At 43.7% G+C, this 13,167-nt stretch overlaps 1 protein-coding gene across 7 annotated transcripts in view; it reads left to right on the forward strand.

Annotated features, from left to right (window-relative positions):
* Positions 1 to 13,167, forward strand: part of LMAN2L (lectin, mannose binding 2 like) — a 92,993-nt gene that overhangs the window by 3,676 nt on the left and 76,150 nt on the right. The window contains exons 1-2 of one of the 7 annotated variants that reach the window (XM_047851831.1): positions 10,160 to 10,436; positions 11,596 to 11,714. The exons of 1 other annotated variant lie outside the window; for it this stretch is intronic. In XM_047851831.1, the coding sequence (XP_047707787.1) occupies positions 10,199 to 10,436; positions 11,596 to 11,714 (357 nt within the window). In that variant the 5' untranslated portion in view covers positions 10,160 to 10,198. Of the gene's footprint in view, positions 1 to 10,159; positions 10,437 to 11,595; positions 11,715 to 13,167 lie in introns of those variants that run through there. 5 more of the 7 variants (XM_047851835.1, XM_047851836.1, XM_047851833.1 and 2 more) reach the window with 5 other exon arrangements.

Here is a 13,167-nt window from a genome sequence, read left to right on the forward strand (position 1 = left end):
CGCATGGATTCTACTGGAGACAGACAACTGACCAGGCCTGTACAAAGTACCTCAGGCCATAACAATTGACATCTAGGGTGGACAGGATACCAAGAAGCTCCAATCAGGAGTCTGCTATAGGCTTTTATATGGGGAGAGAGTCCCTAACTGGAGATTACAGTTTCTGCTCCCTGGACTTGGAGTGGGGAAGGGCCTTGGTCAGTCCTCAGTTCTCCAATCACTGTAGCCAGTTTTGGAGAGGGGAGGTGTTTGTGGATGTGTGGATGTGTCAAGCAAAGTGGGTCATGTGCTGCTTCTAGGATACTTCCCTCTTCATTTTCAGGATCAAACTTCTCCAATATTGGGGCCTGGTAGGGCAAGAGGGGAAGAAAGAGAATTTGTCTTTGCTTAATCTCCCATAGTTTGAAACCTTCCCCTCCGCCCCCGACTTTGTGGTTGTTGCCACTTGACTGAATGTTGTTTGTGTCCAGTTGTTGGTTTCTCATAGTAGAAAGTTCACCTCAGCCCTTGTTGGGACTCCTCCCCTCCAGCTTCTTGCCGTTGAGATACACTTTGCCTGTCAGGCAGCCCCTCTTGAATGAGTCCACCCAATGGTTGCAGTATAGACCACCCAGGGCAAAATAGTAAGTCTACTGCCTAAGCAGAGGTCTAATTGTAGAATAAGATGCCAGTCTCTCTTCTTGCAGGACCCTCCGAATTTTCTTTTTTTTTTTTTTCCCTCCAAGTTTTCTTAGAGCATCTCCTTCGCTTGACTTTGACAGGTATGTTAGTTACCTATTGCCTCATAACAAATGCAGAACTTAGTGGCCTAAAATAATAATCACTTTTTATGTCATAGTTTCTGTGGGTCAGGAACTGGGAAGCAGTTTAGCTGGGCAGTTCTGGCTCAGAGTTTCTCACAAATTGAAGTCAAGATGTTGGCTGGGGCTGAGGTCATCTGAAGGCTTGGTTGGGGCTGGAAGATTCACCTCCAAGCTCACTTACATGGATGCTGGCAGGAGGACTTGGTTTTTTGTCCCATGGACCTCTCCATTGGGCTATTTACAACATGGTAGCTGGCTTTGCCTGTAATACGTGATTTGAGATGGAAGCCATAATGTCTTTTATGGCCTAGCCTTAGAAATGACGTACCACCACATCTTCCATATCCTATTGGTCATATGGACCAAAATTGATACACAACAGGAAAGGACCCTACAGGAGCAGGTGGCAGGGGTCAGAGGGGACCGTTTGGAAGCTGGTTATCACAGTAGGTGAGGGAAAGTCCTCTCTACTGAACACTAATCAGCTGACAAACTTCCTCCGACCCTGACCCCCAACTGCTCTTCTTAAATATTGGGAATTTGGTCTTACTGGGATGATGGTTAGGATCAGAGGGCCCATTCTCTGCTTGGATTTCCAGTAGATGCATAAACCCAGTACCACCAAAATTAAAATATCTTTCCTCCAAAACATATCTCTCTCATGATTTCCCTCCTATCAGTATATGACGATTCCATCTTTCCAGCTGCTGTAGCCAGAAAATCTTGGAATTATCCTTTTTTCCTCTGGTTCCTTTATACCTCTATCAGATCGATCAACAAATCTGTTAACTGTACCTTGAAAATACATCTAAAGGGGCGCCTGGGTGGCGCAGTCGGTTAAGCGTCCGACTTCAGCCAGGTCACGATCTCACGGTCCGTGAGTTCGAGCCCCGCGTCGGGCTCTGGGCTGATGGCTCAGAGCCTGGAGCCTGTTTCCGATTCTGTGTCTCCCTCTCTCTCTGCCCCTCGCCCGTTCATGCTCTGTCTCTCTCTGTCCCAAAAATAAATAAACGTTGAAAAATAAATAAATAAATAAATAAATAAATAAATAAAAGAAAATACATCTAAAATCCAGCTACCTCTCCTCACTTCTGCTGCCACCACCCAGGCCCCAGGCACCTTCCTTGCTCACTTGGATTACCAATATACTTGGTCTCCTTGCTTCTGCCCTTTCCTCCCTACAGTTTTTTCTCAAGCCAGCAGCAGAGTGATTCTCTAAAACACTTAAATGATAAACCCCCTCTGATCAAAACCTTCCAGAGACTCCCAGTTTCTTTAAAAAAAAATTTTAATGTTTATTTATTTTTGAGAGACAGAGACAGAGAGACAGACAGAGTGAGAGTGGGTGAGGGGCAAAGAGAGAGGGAGACACAGAATCTGAAGCAGGCCCCAGACTCTGAGCTGTCAGCACAGGGCCTAATGCAGGGCTTGAACTCACAAACTGCCAGATCATGACCTGAGCTGAAATCAAGAGTCAGATGCTCAACCGACTGAGCCACTCAGGTGCCCCTTTTGTTAAGTAATCTTTACACCCAACATGGGGCTTGAATTCATGACCCAGAGATCAACTGTCTTATGCTTTTCTGACTGAACCAGCCAGGCGCCCTCACTCCTTTCTTCATTTAAATATTTATAGCAATTGTTTGAGGTAGGTGTTACTATCATTCTCCTTTTACAGATAGAAAACTGGGTCCCAAAGAGGTTAAATAACTTGCTCAAGGTCATACAAGATCAATAAGATCAAAAGAGCCAAGAATTGAAACCTAAATCTGTCTAGGTTTGCATTCCAAGCTGTCATTCTCATTGAGAAACATTGAAACCAAGGAACATCATAAAAGTCTTCATGATTTTTAGAATATAGAAATCTTTTTACAGCCATGTATGAGTTTAGTTGTTTAAAGAAATACCAAGTGGAATATGATTTAAAGAAATATAATCATATTTTTAAAGAATTTTTAAAAATTGTTTATTTCTGAGAGAGGGAGAGTGTGAGTGGGAGAGGGGCAGAGAGAGAGGGAGACAGAGGATCTGAAGCAGGCTCTGCACTAACAGCAGAAAGCCTGATGCAGGGCTTGAACTCACTAACGGTGAGATCATGACCTGAGCTGAAATCAAGAGTCCGGTGCTTAACCAACTGAGCCACCCAGGCACTTCTACAATCATATTTTTGCAGTTGGACTCCTTATGCATTAATCTCAGTTTTTATCCATCAGTATTTGGTCTAACCTTGACTTCTTGGTTTTTCCCCTAGAGCTAATAACCCTCAGTCTGACTTTTGGAAGTAGCCATCATCTGGTTGGTTCAGGACTTCGGGCCAGGTTAACTTCCAAGATAGCTTCCCTGGTTCACATGGCTCCCACCCATCCAGAAGAGCCTGCAGTTTCTTACAGCAATGGGTGCTGCTTGCTGCAGAGCATGGGAATTTCCAACCTCATTCACCCCCTCCCTTGGCTTCTATCATAGCTGTAGATCAGCTGTCCCCTTGCACTTCCCCACTCATCCAGCATCCGGAGAGCTCAGGGCTCCTGTCTGTTCATCTTCCACAGGCAGAAGGTGAATGAGGAAAATTATACCCACCAAAGACTTTTATTTTTTTTAGTTGTTTGACCTTTGAAGATACAGCATATCCTATTTCTAATTATAAGCCCTAGTGATAGGATTTACACATTATACACTTCTACTCTGCCTGCCCCCCAAGATCCCTGAGGAATATTCTCACATCAGTCAGTAGTTTCTATTCCATTTATAAACCAATTTCCAGTACATATACTTTCTTCTAAAGGGACCAAATCCAGGGGCCCCTGGGTGCCTCAATCGGCTAAGCATCCAACTTGGCTCAGGTCATGGTCTCGAGGTTAGTAAGTTCAAGACCCACACTGAGTTCTCTGCTGTCAGCACAGAACCTGCTTTGGATGCTCTGTGTCCCTCTCTCTCTGCCCCTCCCCTGCTTGCATGTGCTCCCAAGCACGCACTCTCTCTCTCTCTCTCTCTCTCTCTCTCTCAAAAATAAATAAAAATTGGGGCACCTGGATGGCTCAGTCATTTGAGCGTCCGACTTTGGCTCAGGTCATGATCTCATGGCTTGTGGGTTCAAAACCCAGGTCGGAGTCTAGCTCAGAACCTGGAGCTTGCCTCAGATTTTGTGTCTCCCTCTCTTTCTGCCCCTCCCCACCCACACTCTCTCAAAAATAAATAAACATTAAAACAATTAAAATAAATAAGTAAATAAACATTAAAGAAAATAAAAATAAAGGGACCAAATCTCCTTTCCTAGAACACATTTCAGAACACAAGTAGACAAGCCATAACAAAATTTTATGAACAATAGTGATTTGTGTACTTATAAAACTCTTTAGAGTCTACAGTGTGCATGTTCATCCTTTATACATTTTTTCATTTAATGCTCTCAACAACCCAGTGTGGTAGGTTTCATCACCCAATTTACAGATAGAGAATTTGAGGCTAAGAGAGATTGTGTCATTTGCTTCAGGTCATAAGGTAGAGGTAGATCTCAAAACGGCAGATGTTTTCATTCCAACTCCACATGCCAGAGTTCTCCCTCCTTCCCAACCTCTTCCTGCAATTTTTAGTGAATCTTATGTCCCAACTTACCTGTGACAAGCAGGCATCTGGATGCCTTGAGACAGTCCCTAATTCATTTGCCCCTTCATAGAGCCACCACAGATCTGAGATCTGGTCCTCAGGATATTGATTTTTATCAATTCACTGATGGGAAAACACATTGGGGAGCGTAAGTCATACTGACTAAAGTGTTATGAAGTAATGAAGTGATAAAGCCAAATACTAATTTCTTAATTAACATATGAACATACTAGTACTAGCAATATAATAATATGCTAATACTAATTTCCTAATATGCTGAGAAATTAAATAGTTAATATACTGAGAAATTCTAAGAGAGCTAGAATGTTAAGTGGGAAGTCGTTATGAATATGTTAGGAGAGTAGACTTGATTTTAACCAACACAGGATACTTAGAAATACTCTCTCCCTGGACAGAATTGATAGACTCAGACATATTTTCATCCATTGACTGTTCTTTTTCCAGATTGCAGACTCCTCTCCCTTTTTAGTTATGACATTATATTGGATGGGTCACAATGAACTTCACGGATTACAGTTAATTACAGTTTTCATTCCCTGGAGGAAATTTAGAAAACACCACAAATGCATACCCAGCACATTTTGTAATCATCTCCAAGGGATACTTTAAAAAGTTTTTTTTTTTTTATTATGGCAACTCTCAAACATACATAAAGGTGGAGGGAATCCCTATATACCCATAACCCAACTTCAACATTTATCAAGATCTTTTTGCTTTTTTTCATCTATCCTACCCTCTCCTCAGTACACACACAATCTTCCTCCAAAGAATTTTTTTTCTTTTTCTTTTTTTCTAAATGTTTATTTATTTTTGAGAGAGAGAGAGAGACAGAGCGTGAGTGGCGGAGAGGCAGAGAGAGAGGGAGACACAGAATCTGAAGCAGGCAGAGCCCGATTTGGGGCTCGGACTCACAAACTGTGAGACCATGACCTGAGCTGAAGAAGTCGGACACTTAACTGACTGAGCCACCCAGGAACCTCTCCTTTTTTCTTTTTTTAAAGTAATCTCTAAGCCCAGCATGGCTCACACTCACAATGCAGAGGTCTACAGTTACTTGTTCTTTAAACAAATCTCAAAATCCTACTTCTAAATTGAGGTGCTGCACCCTGTTTAAAATTTATGAACTGAGTACAGATGTCCTAATCGTAAAGTGAGGTAATGCCCTCCTTGCCCACCACACCAAGTCAACGTGAGGTCAAAATGAGATACTGGATGTGAAAGGGTTGTAATTCTGGAAGTTGGCTGCATATCACATTCCCTGGGGAGAGATTTTCAAAACCAAATCCCTGGGCCCTACCCTAGATTTACCAATGAGGTGTTTGGGAGTTGGACCGAATCATCTGTGTATGCCCAAAGCACTCCGGGCTATTTAATTGTGGCTTGTTGGGAGACTAGAATTTGTAAATTGCCACCGGAAAGTAGTTGGCTAGTTTGTGTTAGAGCTACTGTCCCCTTCTGTGCTCTAGGTCTGCTTGGAGAACTGGAGGTATGGGATGGGGGTGGGGGTGGGCGGGGTGGGAATGGGGAGTGGGTTGGGGAGGAAAAGAGCTGGGGCAGGGGTGGGACTGGGTTAGCTGCCATCCTAGGGCTGATGATGGACCTAATTCCAAATCTTTACCTGGATATCTGAGCAGGGAAGAGTGGGCTACCTGGCTTTGGGAGGATTGATGTTAGGCCCTGCTTTGGGTCCTAGGTTTTGGGTGGGAGTGGATTTAAATAGAATGGGAAGGTTAAAAAGGGAAGGGCAGGGGGGAGAGGAAAGAATGGGGCCAAGAGGCTGCCTTGGAGCCTCTGACATGGGGTGGAGGTAGGGGCATCAGGTTTCAAGGGGCTCCTAAGTGGAGGTATCTCTTTGGCTTTGAAGACAAGGAAGTGGAGGAATCATCATCCAGAACTGCTAGAATGTACAACTCACATTGTCTGTGAATGCCCCCACGCTGGAGGTATACAGCCCTAGATCACGGGAGATGATTCTGTGGAGAAAAAGAGAGCATTAAGCATCTAAAAGATGGTCAAGACCTGACCTGGCTACAAGAAGGTGCCTCTACATGTGTGTTGCGTGGTGTTGGAGGGAGACATGGCTCCTTTTTCTGTTTCCCTGCACCTCCTCTCAACACCTTGACAGTATTGAATTTTATATGAACCCTGTACTTCTGGAAACCAGCTACAGTCAAAAAATCCCCTCACCCTTTTGTGTCCCTTCTCATCCCATTTTGAGTCCTGAGAAATGGCTAACTTCATCTTCAAAGGACTATCCTGTTCTAGAATATTCTGAGGTAAGACCCACTTTTGCCTTCCTTCCTCAGTGACTCAGATAAAACCCTCTCTATCCTTCCTCATGATGATTCCCTTGTTTACCTGCCTCTATGAAACACCAGGCCCCTTTCCTTTTCTTTGATATGTTCCTTACTAATGAGCATTTTCCTTATTGCAACAGTTTGGAGAAAATCATCTGAATTATTATCCTGTGTATTTTGTCTTTGACACACTCTCCTTTATTTCTCTTTTCTTCATCACAGTGAATTTTACAATAAGATATGCTGAGATACTCTATCCAAAATCCAGTAGAGGGGCACCTGGGTGACTCAGTTGGTTAAGCGTCCAACTTCAGCTCAGGTCATGATCTTGTGGTCTGTGAGTTCGAGCCCTGCGTCGGGTCTCTGTGCTGACAGCTCGGAGCCTGGAGCCTGCTTCAGATTCTGTGTCTCCCTCTCTTTCTGCCCTTCCCACACTTGCACTCTGTCTGTCTCTCTCAAAAATAAATAAACATTAAAAAAAATCCAGTAGATAGGTCACACAGCAATGTAAATGTATTTACTGCCTCTGAACTGTATACTTAAAAGTGGTTAAAATGGTAAATTTTATTTTATGTATATTTATTACAATAAAACAATTCCAACTGACAGAAATATAATGGAAATAATTTTATTCAAAACAATTGGAATTCCTACTACGTGCTGGGTGATGGGTTAGGGAATGGGGAAGCGGGTAGGGCCTATGATAGGAAATGAGTAAGATCTGCTTCCTGTGGTCCAGGAGCTCCCAGCCTTGCCAGGGAGACAAACACATAATTTGCTAATTGAGCCACATAATTCAGGGTGACACATTGTAATTGATGTGTGTACAGGCTGATTTGAGTCAAGTTGAAGGGCATTGAATGCTACATTAAGGCATTTGGATTTTATCCTATGATAATTGATATCCATGAATGGTTTTAAAGCTAGGGTATGACGCAAATAGATTCATTGCAATTCCTTATATCTTAATACCAAATATCTACTTTGTGTGGAGTCTATAAATGATCAGTGGTTGTAACAGTTTTTTGGGTTTTGTTTTTGTTTTTTTAGATTTTATTTTTAAGTAATCTCTACACCCAAGTGGGGCTCAAATTCACAACCCCACTATCAAGCATCACGTGTTCCACCGACGCAGCCAGGCAGTGCCCCGATGGTTGTGACAGTTTTAATTTTTTTTTTTTTAATTTCTTTTTTTTTTTTACATGTATTTATTTTTGAGAAACAGAGTGAGACAAAGCGTGAACGGGGGAGGGGCAGAGAGAGTAGGAGACACAGAATCTGAAGCAGGCTCCAGGCTCTGAGCAAGCGGTCAGCACGGAGCCTGATGCGGGGCTCGAACCCACAAACTGTGAGATCATGACCTGAGCTGAAGTCGGACACTCAACCGACTGAGCCACCCAGGCGCCCCGACAGTTTTAATTTTAAATATTAAATATCAAACAGGCTTACATTCATGTTTCTCTTATTAAATATATTTATGTTCAGGAAAGAGAGAATTAACTTTGGTTAAGTTTGTTGGGAAGACAGAGACAGAACTGGTGAGCGCTCTGTAAGAAATGTGCTTGGGGAACATTGAGAGCTCAGAGTGGGGCAACTGCCACTGCCTGAGGAAGTCAGGGAAAGCCTCTAGGAGGAAGTGGGCTGTGGAAAAGGAGAGGGAAGAGGGAAAGCTGGCAGATACAGATGAAGAAAGGAAGCTGTGGGTAATAAAGCCAGAGAAGGGTGGCAGAGGGCTTTGTTTGCCAAGTTGAGGGGCTTGAATCTTTTCCCCACAGGTGATGGGAACCAACAAGGGCTCCGTTAATAATAATGATGATGATGATATAGTGCTTACTACATGCCAGCCACTGCTCTAAGAGCTTTACCAGTATCAACTCATTTAACCCTGACATTCAGGAAATGACATGGCTAGATGGTTTACTTGGGGGACCATGTGGATGATGGTGACCAGAATAACAGTTGTGGTTTGGGAGACAGACAAAGCAGGGGATGAAAAGGATGTGATGGCTTTGTGAAATAATTAGCAATAAAATAATTATTTATTGGTTGGGTGATGGAAATGGTGAGGAAAAGGTGGGAAGCTGGATGACCCTCACTCTGTTTTTTTTTTTTTAATGTTAATTTATTTTTGAGAGAGAGAGAGAGAGAGAGAGAGAGAGAGAGAGAGAGGCAGAGAGAGAGGGAGATAGAATCTGACGCAGGTTCCAGGCTCTGAGCTGTCAGCACAGGGCCCAGTGCAGGGCTTGAACTCATGGACTGCAAGATTATGACCTGAGCCGAAGTCGTATGCTTAACAGACTGAGCCACTCAGGCACCCTACTTTTTTTTTTTTTTTTAATGTTTATTTTTGAGAGAGGGGCGGAGAGAATGAGTGGAGCAGGGGCAGAGAGAAAGGGAGAGAGAATCTGAAGCAGGATCCACACTGTCAGCACAGACCCAGATGTGGGGCTTGAACTCATGAACTGTGAGATCACGACCTGAGCTGAACTCACAAACCATGCCATCATGACCTGAGCCAAAATTAAGTCAGACGCTCAACCAACTGAGTCACCCAGGTGCCCCTGAACCTCACTCTTTTGGTTTCAGGTCCTGTGTGTCCTGCTGTGCCACCCAGGTAAAGGATTGATAATCCTGTTCCATTTCTTAGAAGACTCACTACAGTCCTTCAGTACTTCCTACTCCTCTATGAGTTATTTAGGAGTTGTTTAAGGGGCCTGGAGCCGACTTCAGATTCCATGTCTCCCTCTCTCTCTGGCCTCCCCTGCTCACACTCTGTCTCTCTTAAAAAATAATAGTAAACATTAAACAATTTTTTTTAAAGAAGTGAGTTGTTTAATTTCCAAATATTTGAGGATTTCCCAGAAATCTTTCAGTTGTTATTTCTAGCTTAATTCCATCATGATAGAACATCCTTTGTGTGCTTTCATTTCTTCTAAATTTGTGGAGGTGTTTGTTTTGCCCAGGCTATCTTGGTAAATGTTTCTTTTGCACTTGAAGAGAATGTGTCTTTTGCTGTTGTTGAGTGGAGTTTCTATAAATGTCATCAGGTCAAGTTCTTTGTTGTGTTCAAAGTCTTTTATAAATTTGATAGTTTTCCTAATAATTGCCCAGTTACAGTAATTGTGGATTTGTCTATTTCTCCTTTCAGTTTTACATCCGGACGGATAACTCCGCATAGACACGAAGGTACTATGGCAGAGAGGACAGAACGTCTGTGTGAAACTGGGAGAAACATTTTATCTCTTTAAATTTACTCTAGAATGCTGAGACAAAATGGAAATCACTACGTATCCCAGCAGGCCTAGTGGACCGCAGGACAAACGCCAATAAGGGAATCCAGGCATCAGGCCACTCCCCTCCCTAGGTTGGCAAGGCAACTGATCTCGAAGCCAGCCAATCAGTGATATGCTCACCTGCGGGGGCGGGGGCTCGACGAGAGCCAATGGGAGGCGGGGCAGATGGTTCTCTGGGCTAATGGCTTGGGCAACGGGGCGGGCTTTTAATGAAGGGACGGCAGTGGGAAAGATGGCGGCGACTCTGGGACCCTCTGGGTGGTGGCAACGGTGGCGGCGGCGTTTGTCGGCTTGGAATGGGTCCAGGATGTTGCTCCTTCTCCTTTTGTTGGGGTCTGGGCAGGGGCCACGGCAAGTCGGGGCGGGTCAAACCTTCGAGTACTTGAAACGGGAACACTCGCTGTCGAAGCCCTACCAGGGTGAGGCACCCCGGGCGAGGTGGTCGTGCACGGGGAGGGCTTTCGGACTTGAGCTCATCGGTAGAGACCGGGGTGGTGAAAGGCTTCGTGGCCCTAAGGAAACTGCCGGCGGTGGGTGAGGGCCCACGGGGACTTCGCCGCGTTTGGGAACCACGGGTCGCAAGGGCAGGGGTCAGCTCCCCTCCTCCCCCGACCCTGTTTTGGAAGTTTACTGCAGGTCAAAGCCGGGCTCGGATGCCACAAGCGCTAGGCCTGGACAAAGGGGAGTTCGATAGGAGGAATGTGGGAAGGATGGAACTGCAAATGGTGGAAAGTGATTGAAGGCCACTAGCAAAGAGCAGGTCTCCGGATGGAGTTGTAGATGTGCTAGAAATAAAGCAGGAGGCAGAACTAGGGTAGAACTTGGCTGGACTGAGAAAGAAGATAAAATTCTGTTGCCGGTTAAAACACCTGTTCTCCAGTCCAGGAGCCCTGTTGATCAAAGAGGCTGGTTAGCTTTGCTCTGTTTGGGGCTCATAGACTTTTAGGCACAGCTCATCAAACAAAATATTTATATTAGTTAAGTTACAAAGAAGACCAAATCAGTGCAGAAACACAAGTCTGTTTCCCCACTGGAGTGTGGGACAGCAGACAAAAACTCAAAGTGCAAGTGTGTACACGGCTGCTAAGTGATCATTTATTAACTCATCAGATGCTTCAGGTGCCTCATCTGTGCCATCTCACTGACACAAAAATTATCACTTTCATGGGGTGTATAGCCTGAGGTCCTGGGAGCAGTACCTTCACACTTCAATTGTTTAAAGAAATAATGTGATTAAGCTCCAGAGGCCTGAGGGTCAGGCTCTTTTTGGTAGAACTGGGGAAATTTTTTTTTTATGGTGCTAAAGTTTACTTAAATATAAAATGGGAGGAATGGGTTTGAGCTGTGGTTTTTGCCGCATGGACAAAGTGATAGCTGTGATGTCTTCACCTGAGAAGGGCTTTGTGAAAAGGAAGCTGTCAAGGTGGTAAGGATTTGAGATTTATGAGTGACAGAGGTAGGAGATTGAGTGTCGGGAAAGGGAGCAAAAGATGATGACTCCAGCTTTAGGATGGTCCTTGGTGGTTTCTGAATGGGTTGGTGCTGAAGAGTATGAACTGATCTACTTCCTCCCTGTAGGTGTGGGCACAGGCAGTTCCTCACTGTGGAATCTGATGGGCAATGCCATGGTGATGACCCAATATATCCGCCTTACCCCAGATATGCAAAGTAAACAGGGTGCCCTGTGGAACCGGGTGGTAAGAATCTTTCTCCCTCCTGTGTCGCTGACCCACAAAGTCCTAAAAAGTTCACCAGTGGCATATTGACTTAATTTTACTGTCTATCCCCAGGGTTCTGTCTTCTGTGGATTTCAGGAATTTTTCAGAGAATATGATGACCTTCATAATGGTATCAGATATGTAGGGAAATGCTCTTGATTGCCCCAGTTATAGGAAATAATCCATTTTGATTCTGTTTTCTGAAGTATCTTTAATTCCCTACTGACCTGATAGTATTACTTCTTGGAGGTTAATAACTTACATTTAGTTACTTTGTAAAGTAGAAGACTGCTCTTTTAAATGTATCCTAAATTTCATCCCAGGATTCGCCCTTGCTATTTCACTTTGAAGAGTTTAATTTTAAATTTTATTTTCATGTGAAAGCCACTTTGAGCCCTTGGTCTTTTTTTTTTTTTTTTTTTTGTCCTTCTCTGGACCTTTTCTAGCTACATTGTCTTCCTTGAGGTATGGCGGCAAGAAGTGAATGCAGTATTCCTGGTGTGGCTGCACTGTGATTTTGTATAAGTGTAAGATGATGCTTTCTTTTTGCTTTCCAGGGCTCTTTCTAAGTCTTTTCAACCCCTTTACTCTTGGGAATGACCTTGGCATCCTTTAATACTTTCTCTTGGGTTCTCATAAGCTAAGAACTTACTTTTTCATGGTTTTTTTTTTCCCCATTGATTATAGATAAGTGAACCTCAGAAAAAAGAACTATCTCTTTTCCCTGTTCATTTTATGTGGCAAAGAATTCTAACAGAGCAGAGGGTTAAGAGAAGTTTCTACACGAGCTGTTTGCACAAGCTGGCCTCTTAACCCAGATTGTAGTGTTGCTCTTGTTCTTAGACAGAGTGCAGGGTGGTGTGTTCTGGTAGAAGAAGCAAAAGGCTGGCAGTTGACAGCCTTGATTAGGTTTTAGATCTAGCTGTATCACAGATCCACTGTGAGCCCTTGGCTGTTAATTCTGTTTTCAGTTTCTCCATCCGCCAAATGAGCTTCATAATACCTTCTACATGCCCACTAGGGTTATCGGGAGAATAAAATAAGACAATAGATCTGAAAGAGCCTTAGAAAGTTAAAATGGTTACAGAAATGTGCCCTGTTACATTATGTATCTGTTACATGTAAGTTTCATTGATGAGGTCTCTGGGTTACTAAACGATTATGTCTAGAGCTTGATACTTTGCTGCTGTCTTGCTAGCTGCTTCTACATAACTCTTTTAGCAGCCGTTCTAGTTTAGGATCTAGTTATATTGCCCTTTTTCAGATTCTCTGATACTGTGGGTTGTTGTTGTTGTTGTTGTTGTTGTTGTTGTTGTTATCTATCAGAATGAGCTTTGGGGTTGTTTCTGAGTTATTTGAATAGGATGTGTTTGTTTGAACAGTGGTCCTCAAATTTGGCTGTCCATTGGAGTTGATGCCTGTGGTCATGGGA

This window comes from Prionailurus viverrinus, chromosome A3 (genome assembly GCF_022837055.1).
Source record: "Prionailurus viverrinus isolate Anna chromosome A3, UM_Priviv_1.0, whole genome shotgun sequence".
Lineage (NCBI taxonomy): Eukaryota > Metazoa > Chordata > Mammalia > Carnivora > Felidae > Prionailurus > Prionailurus viverrinus.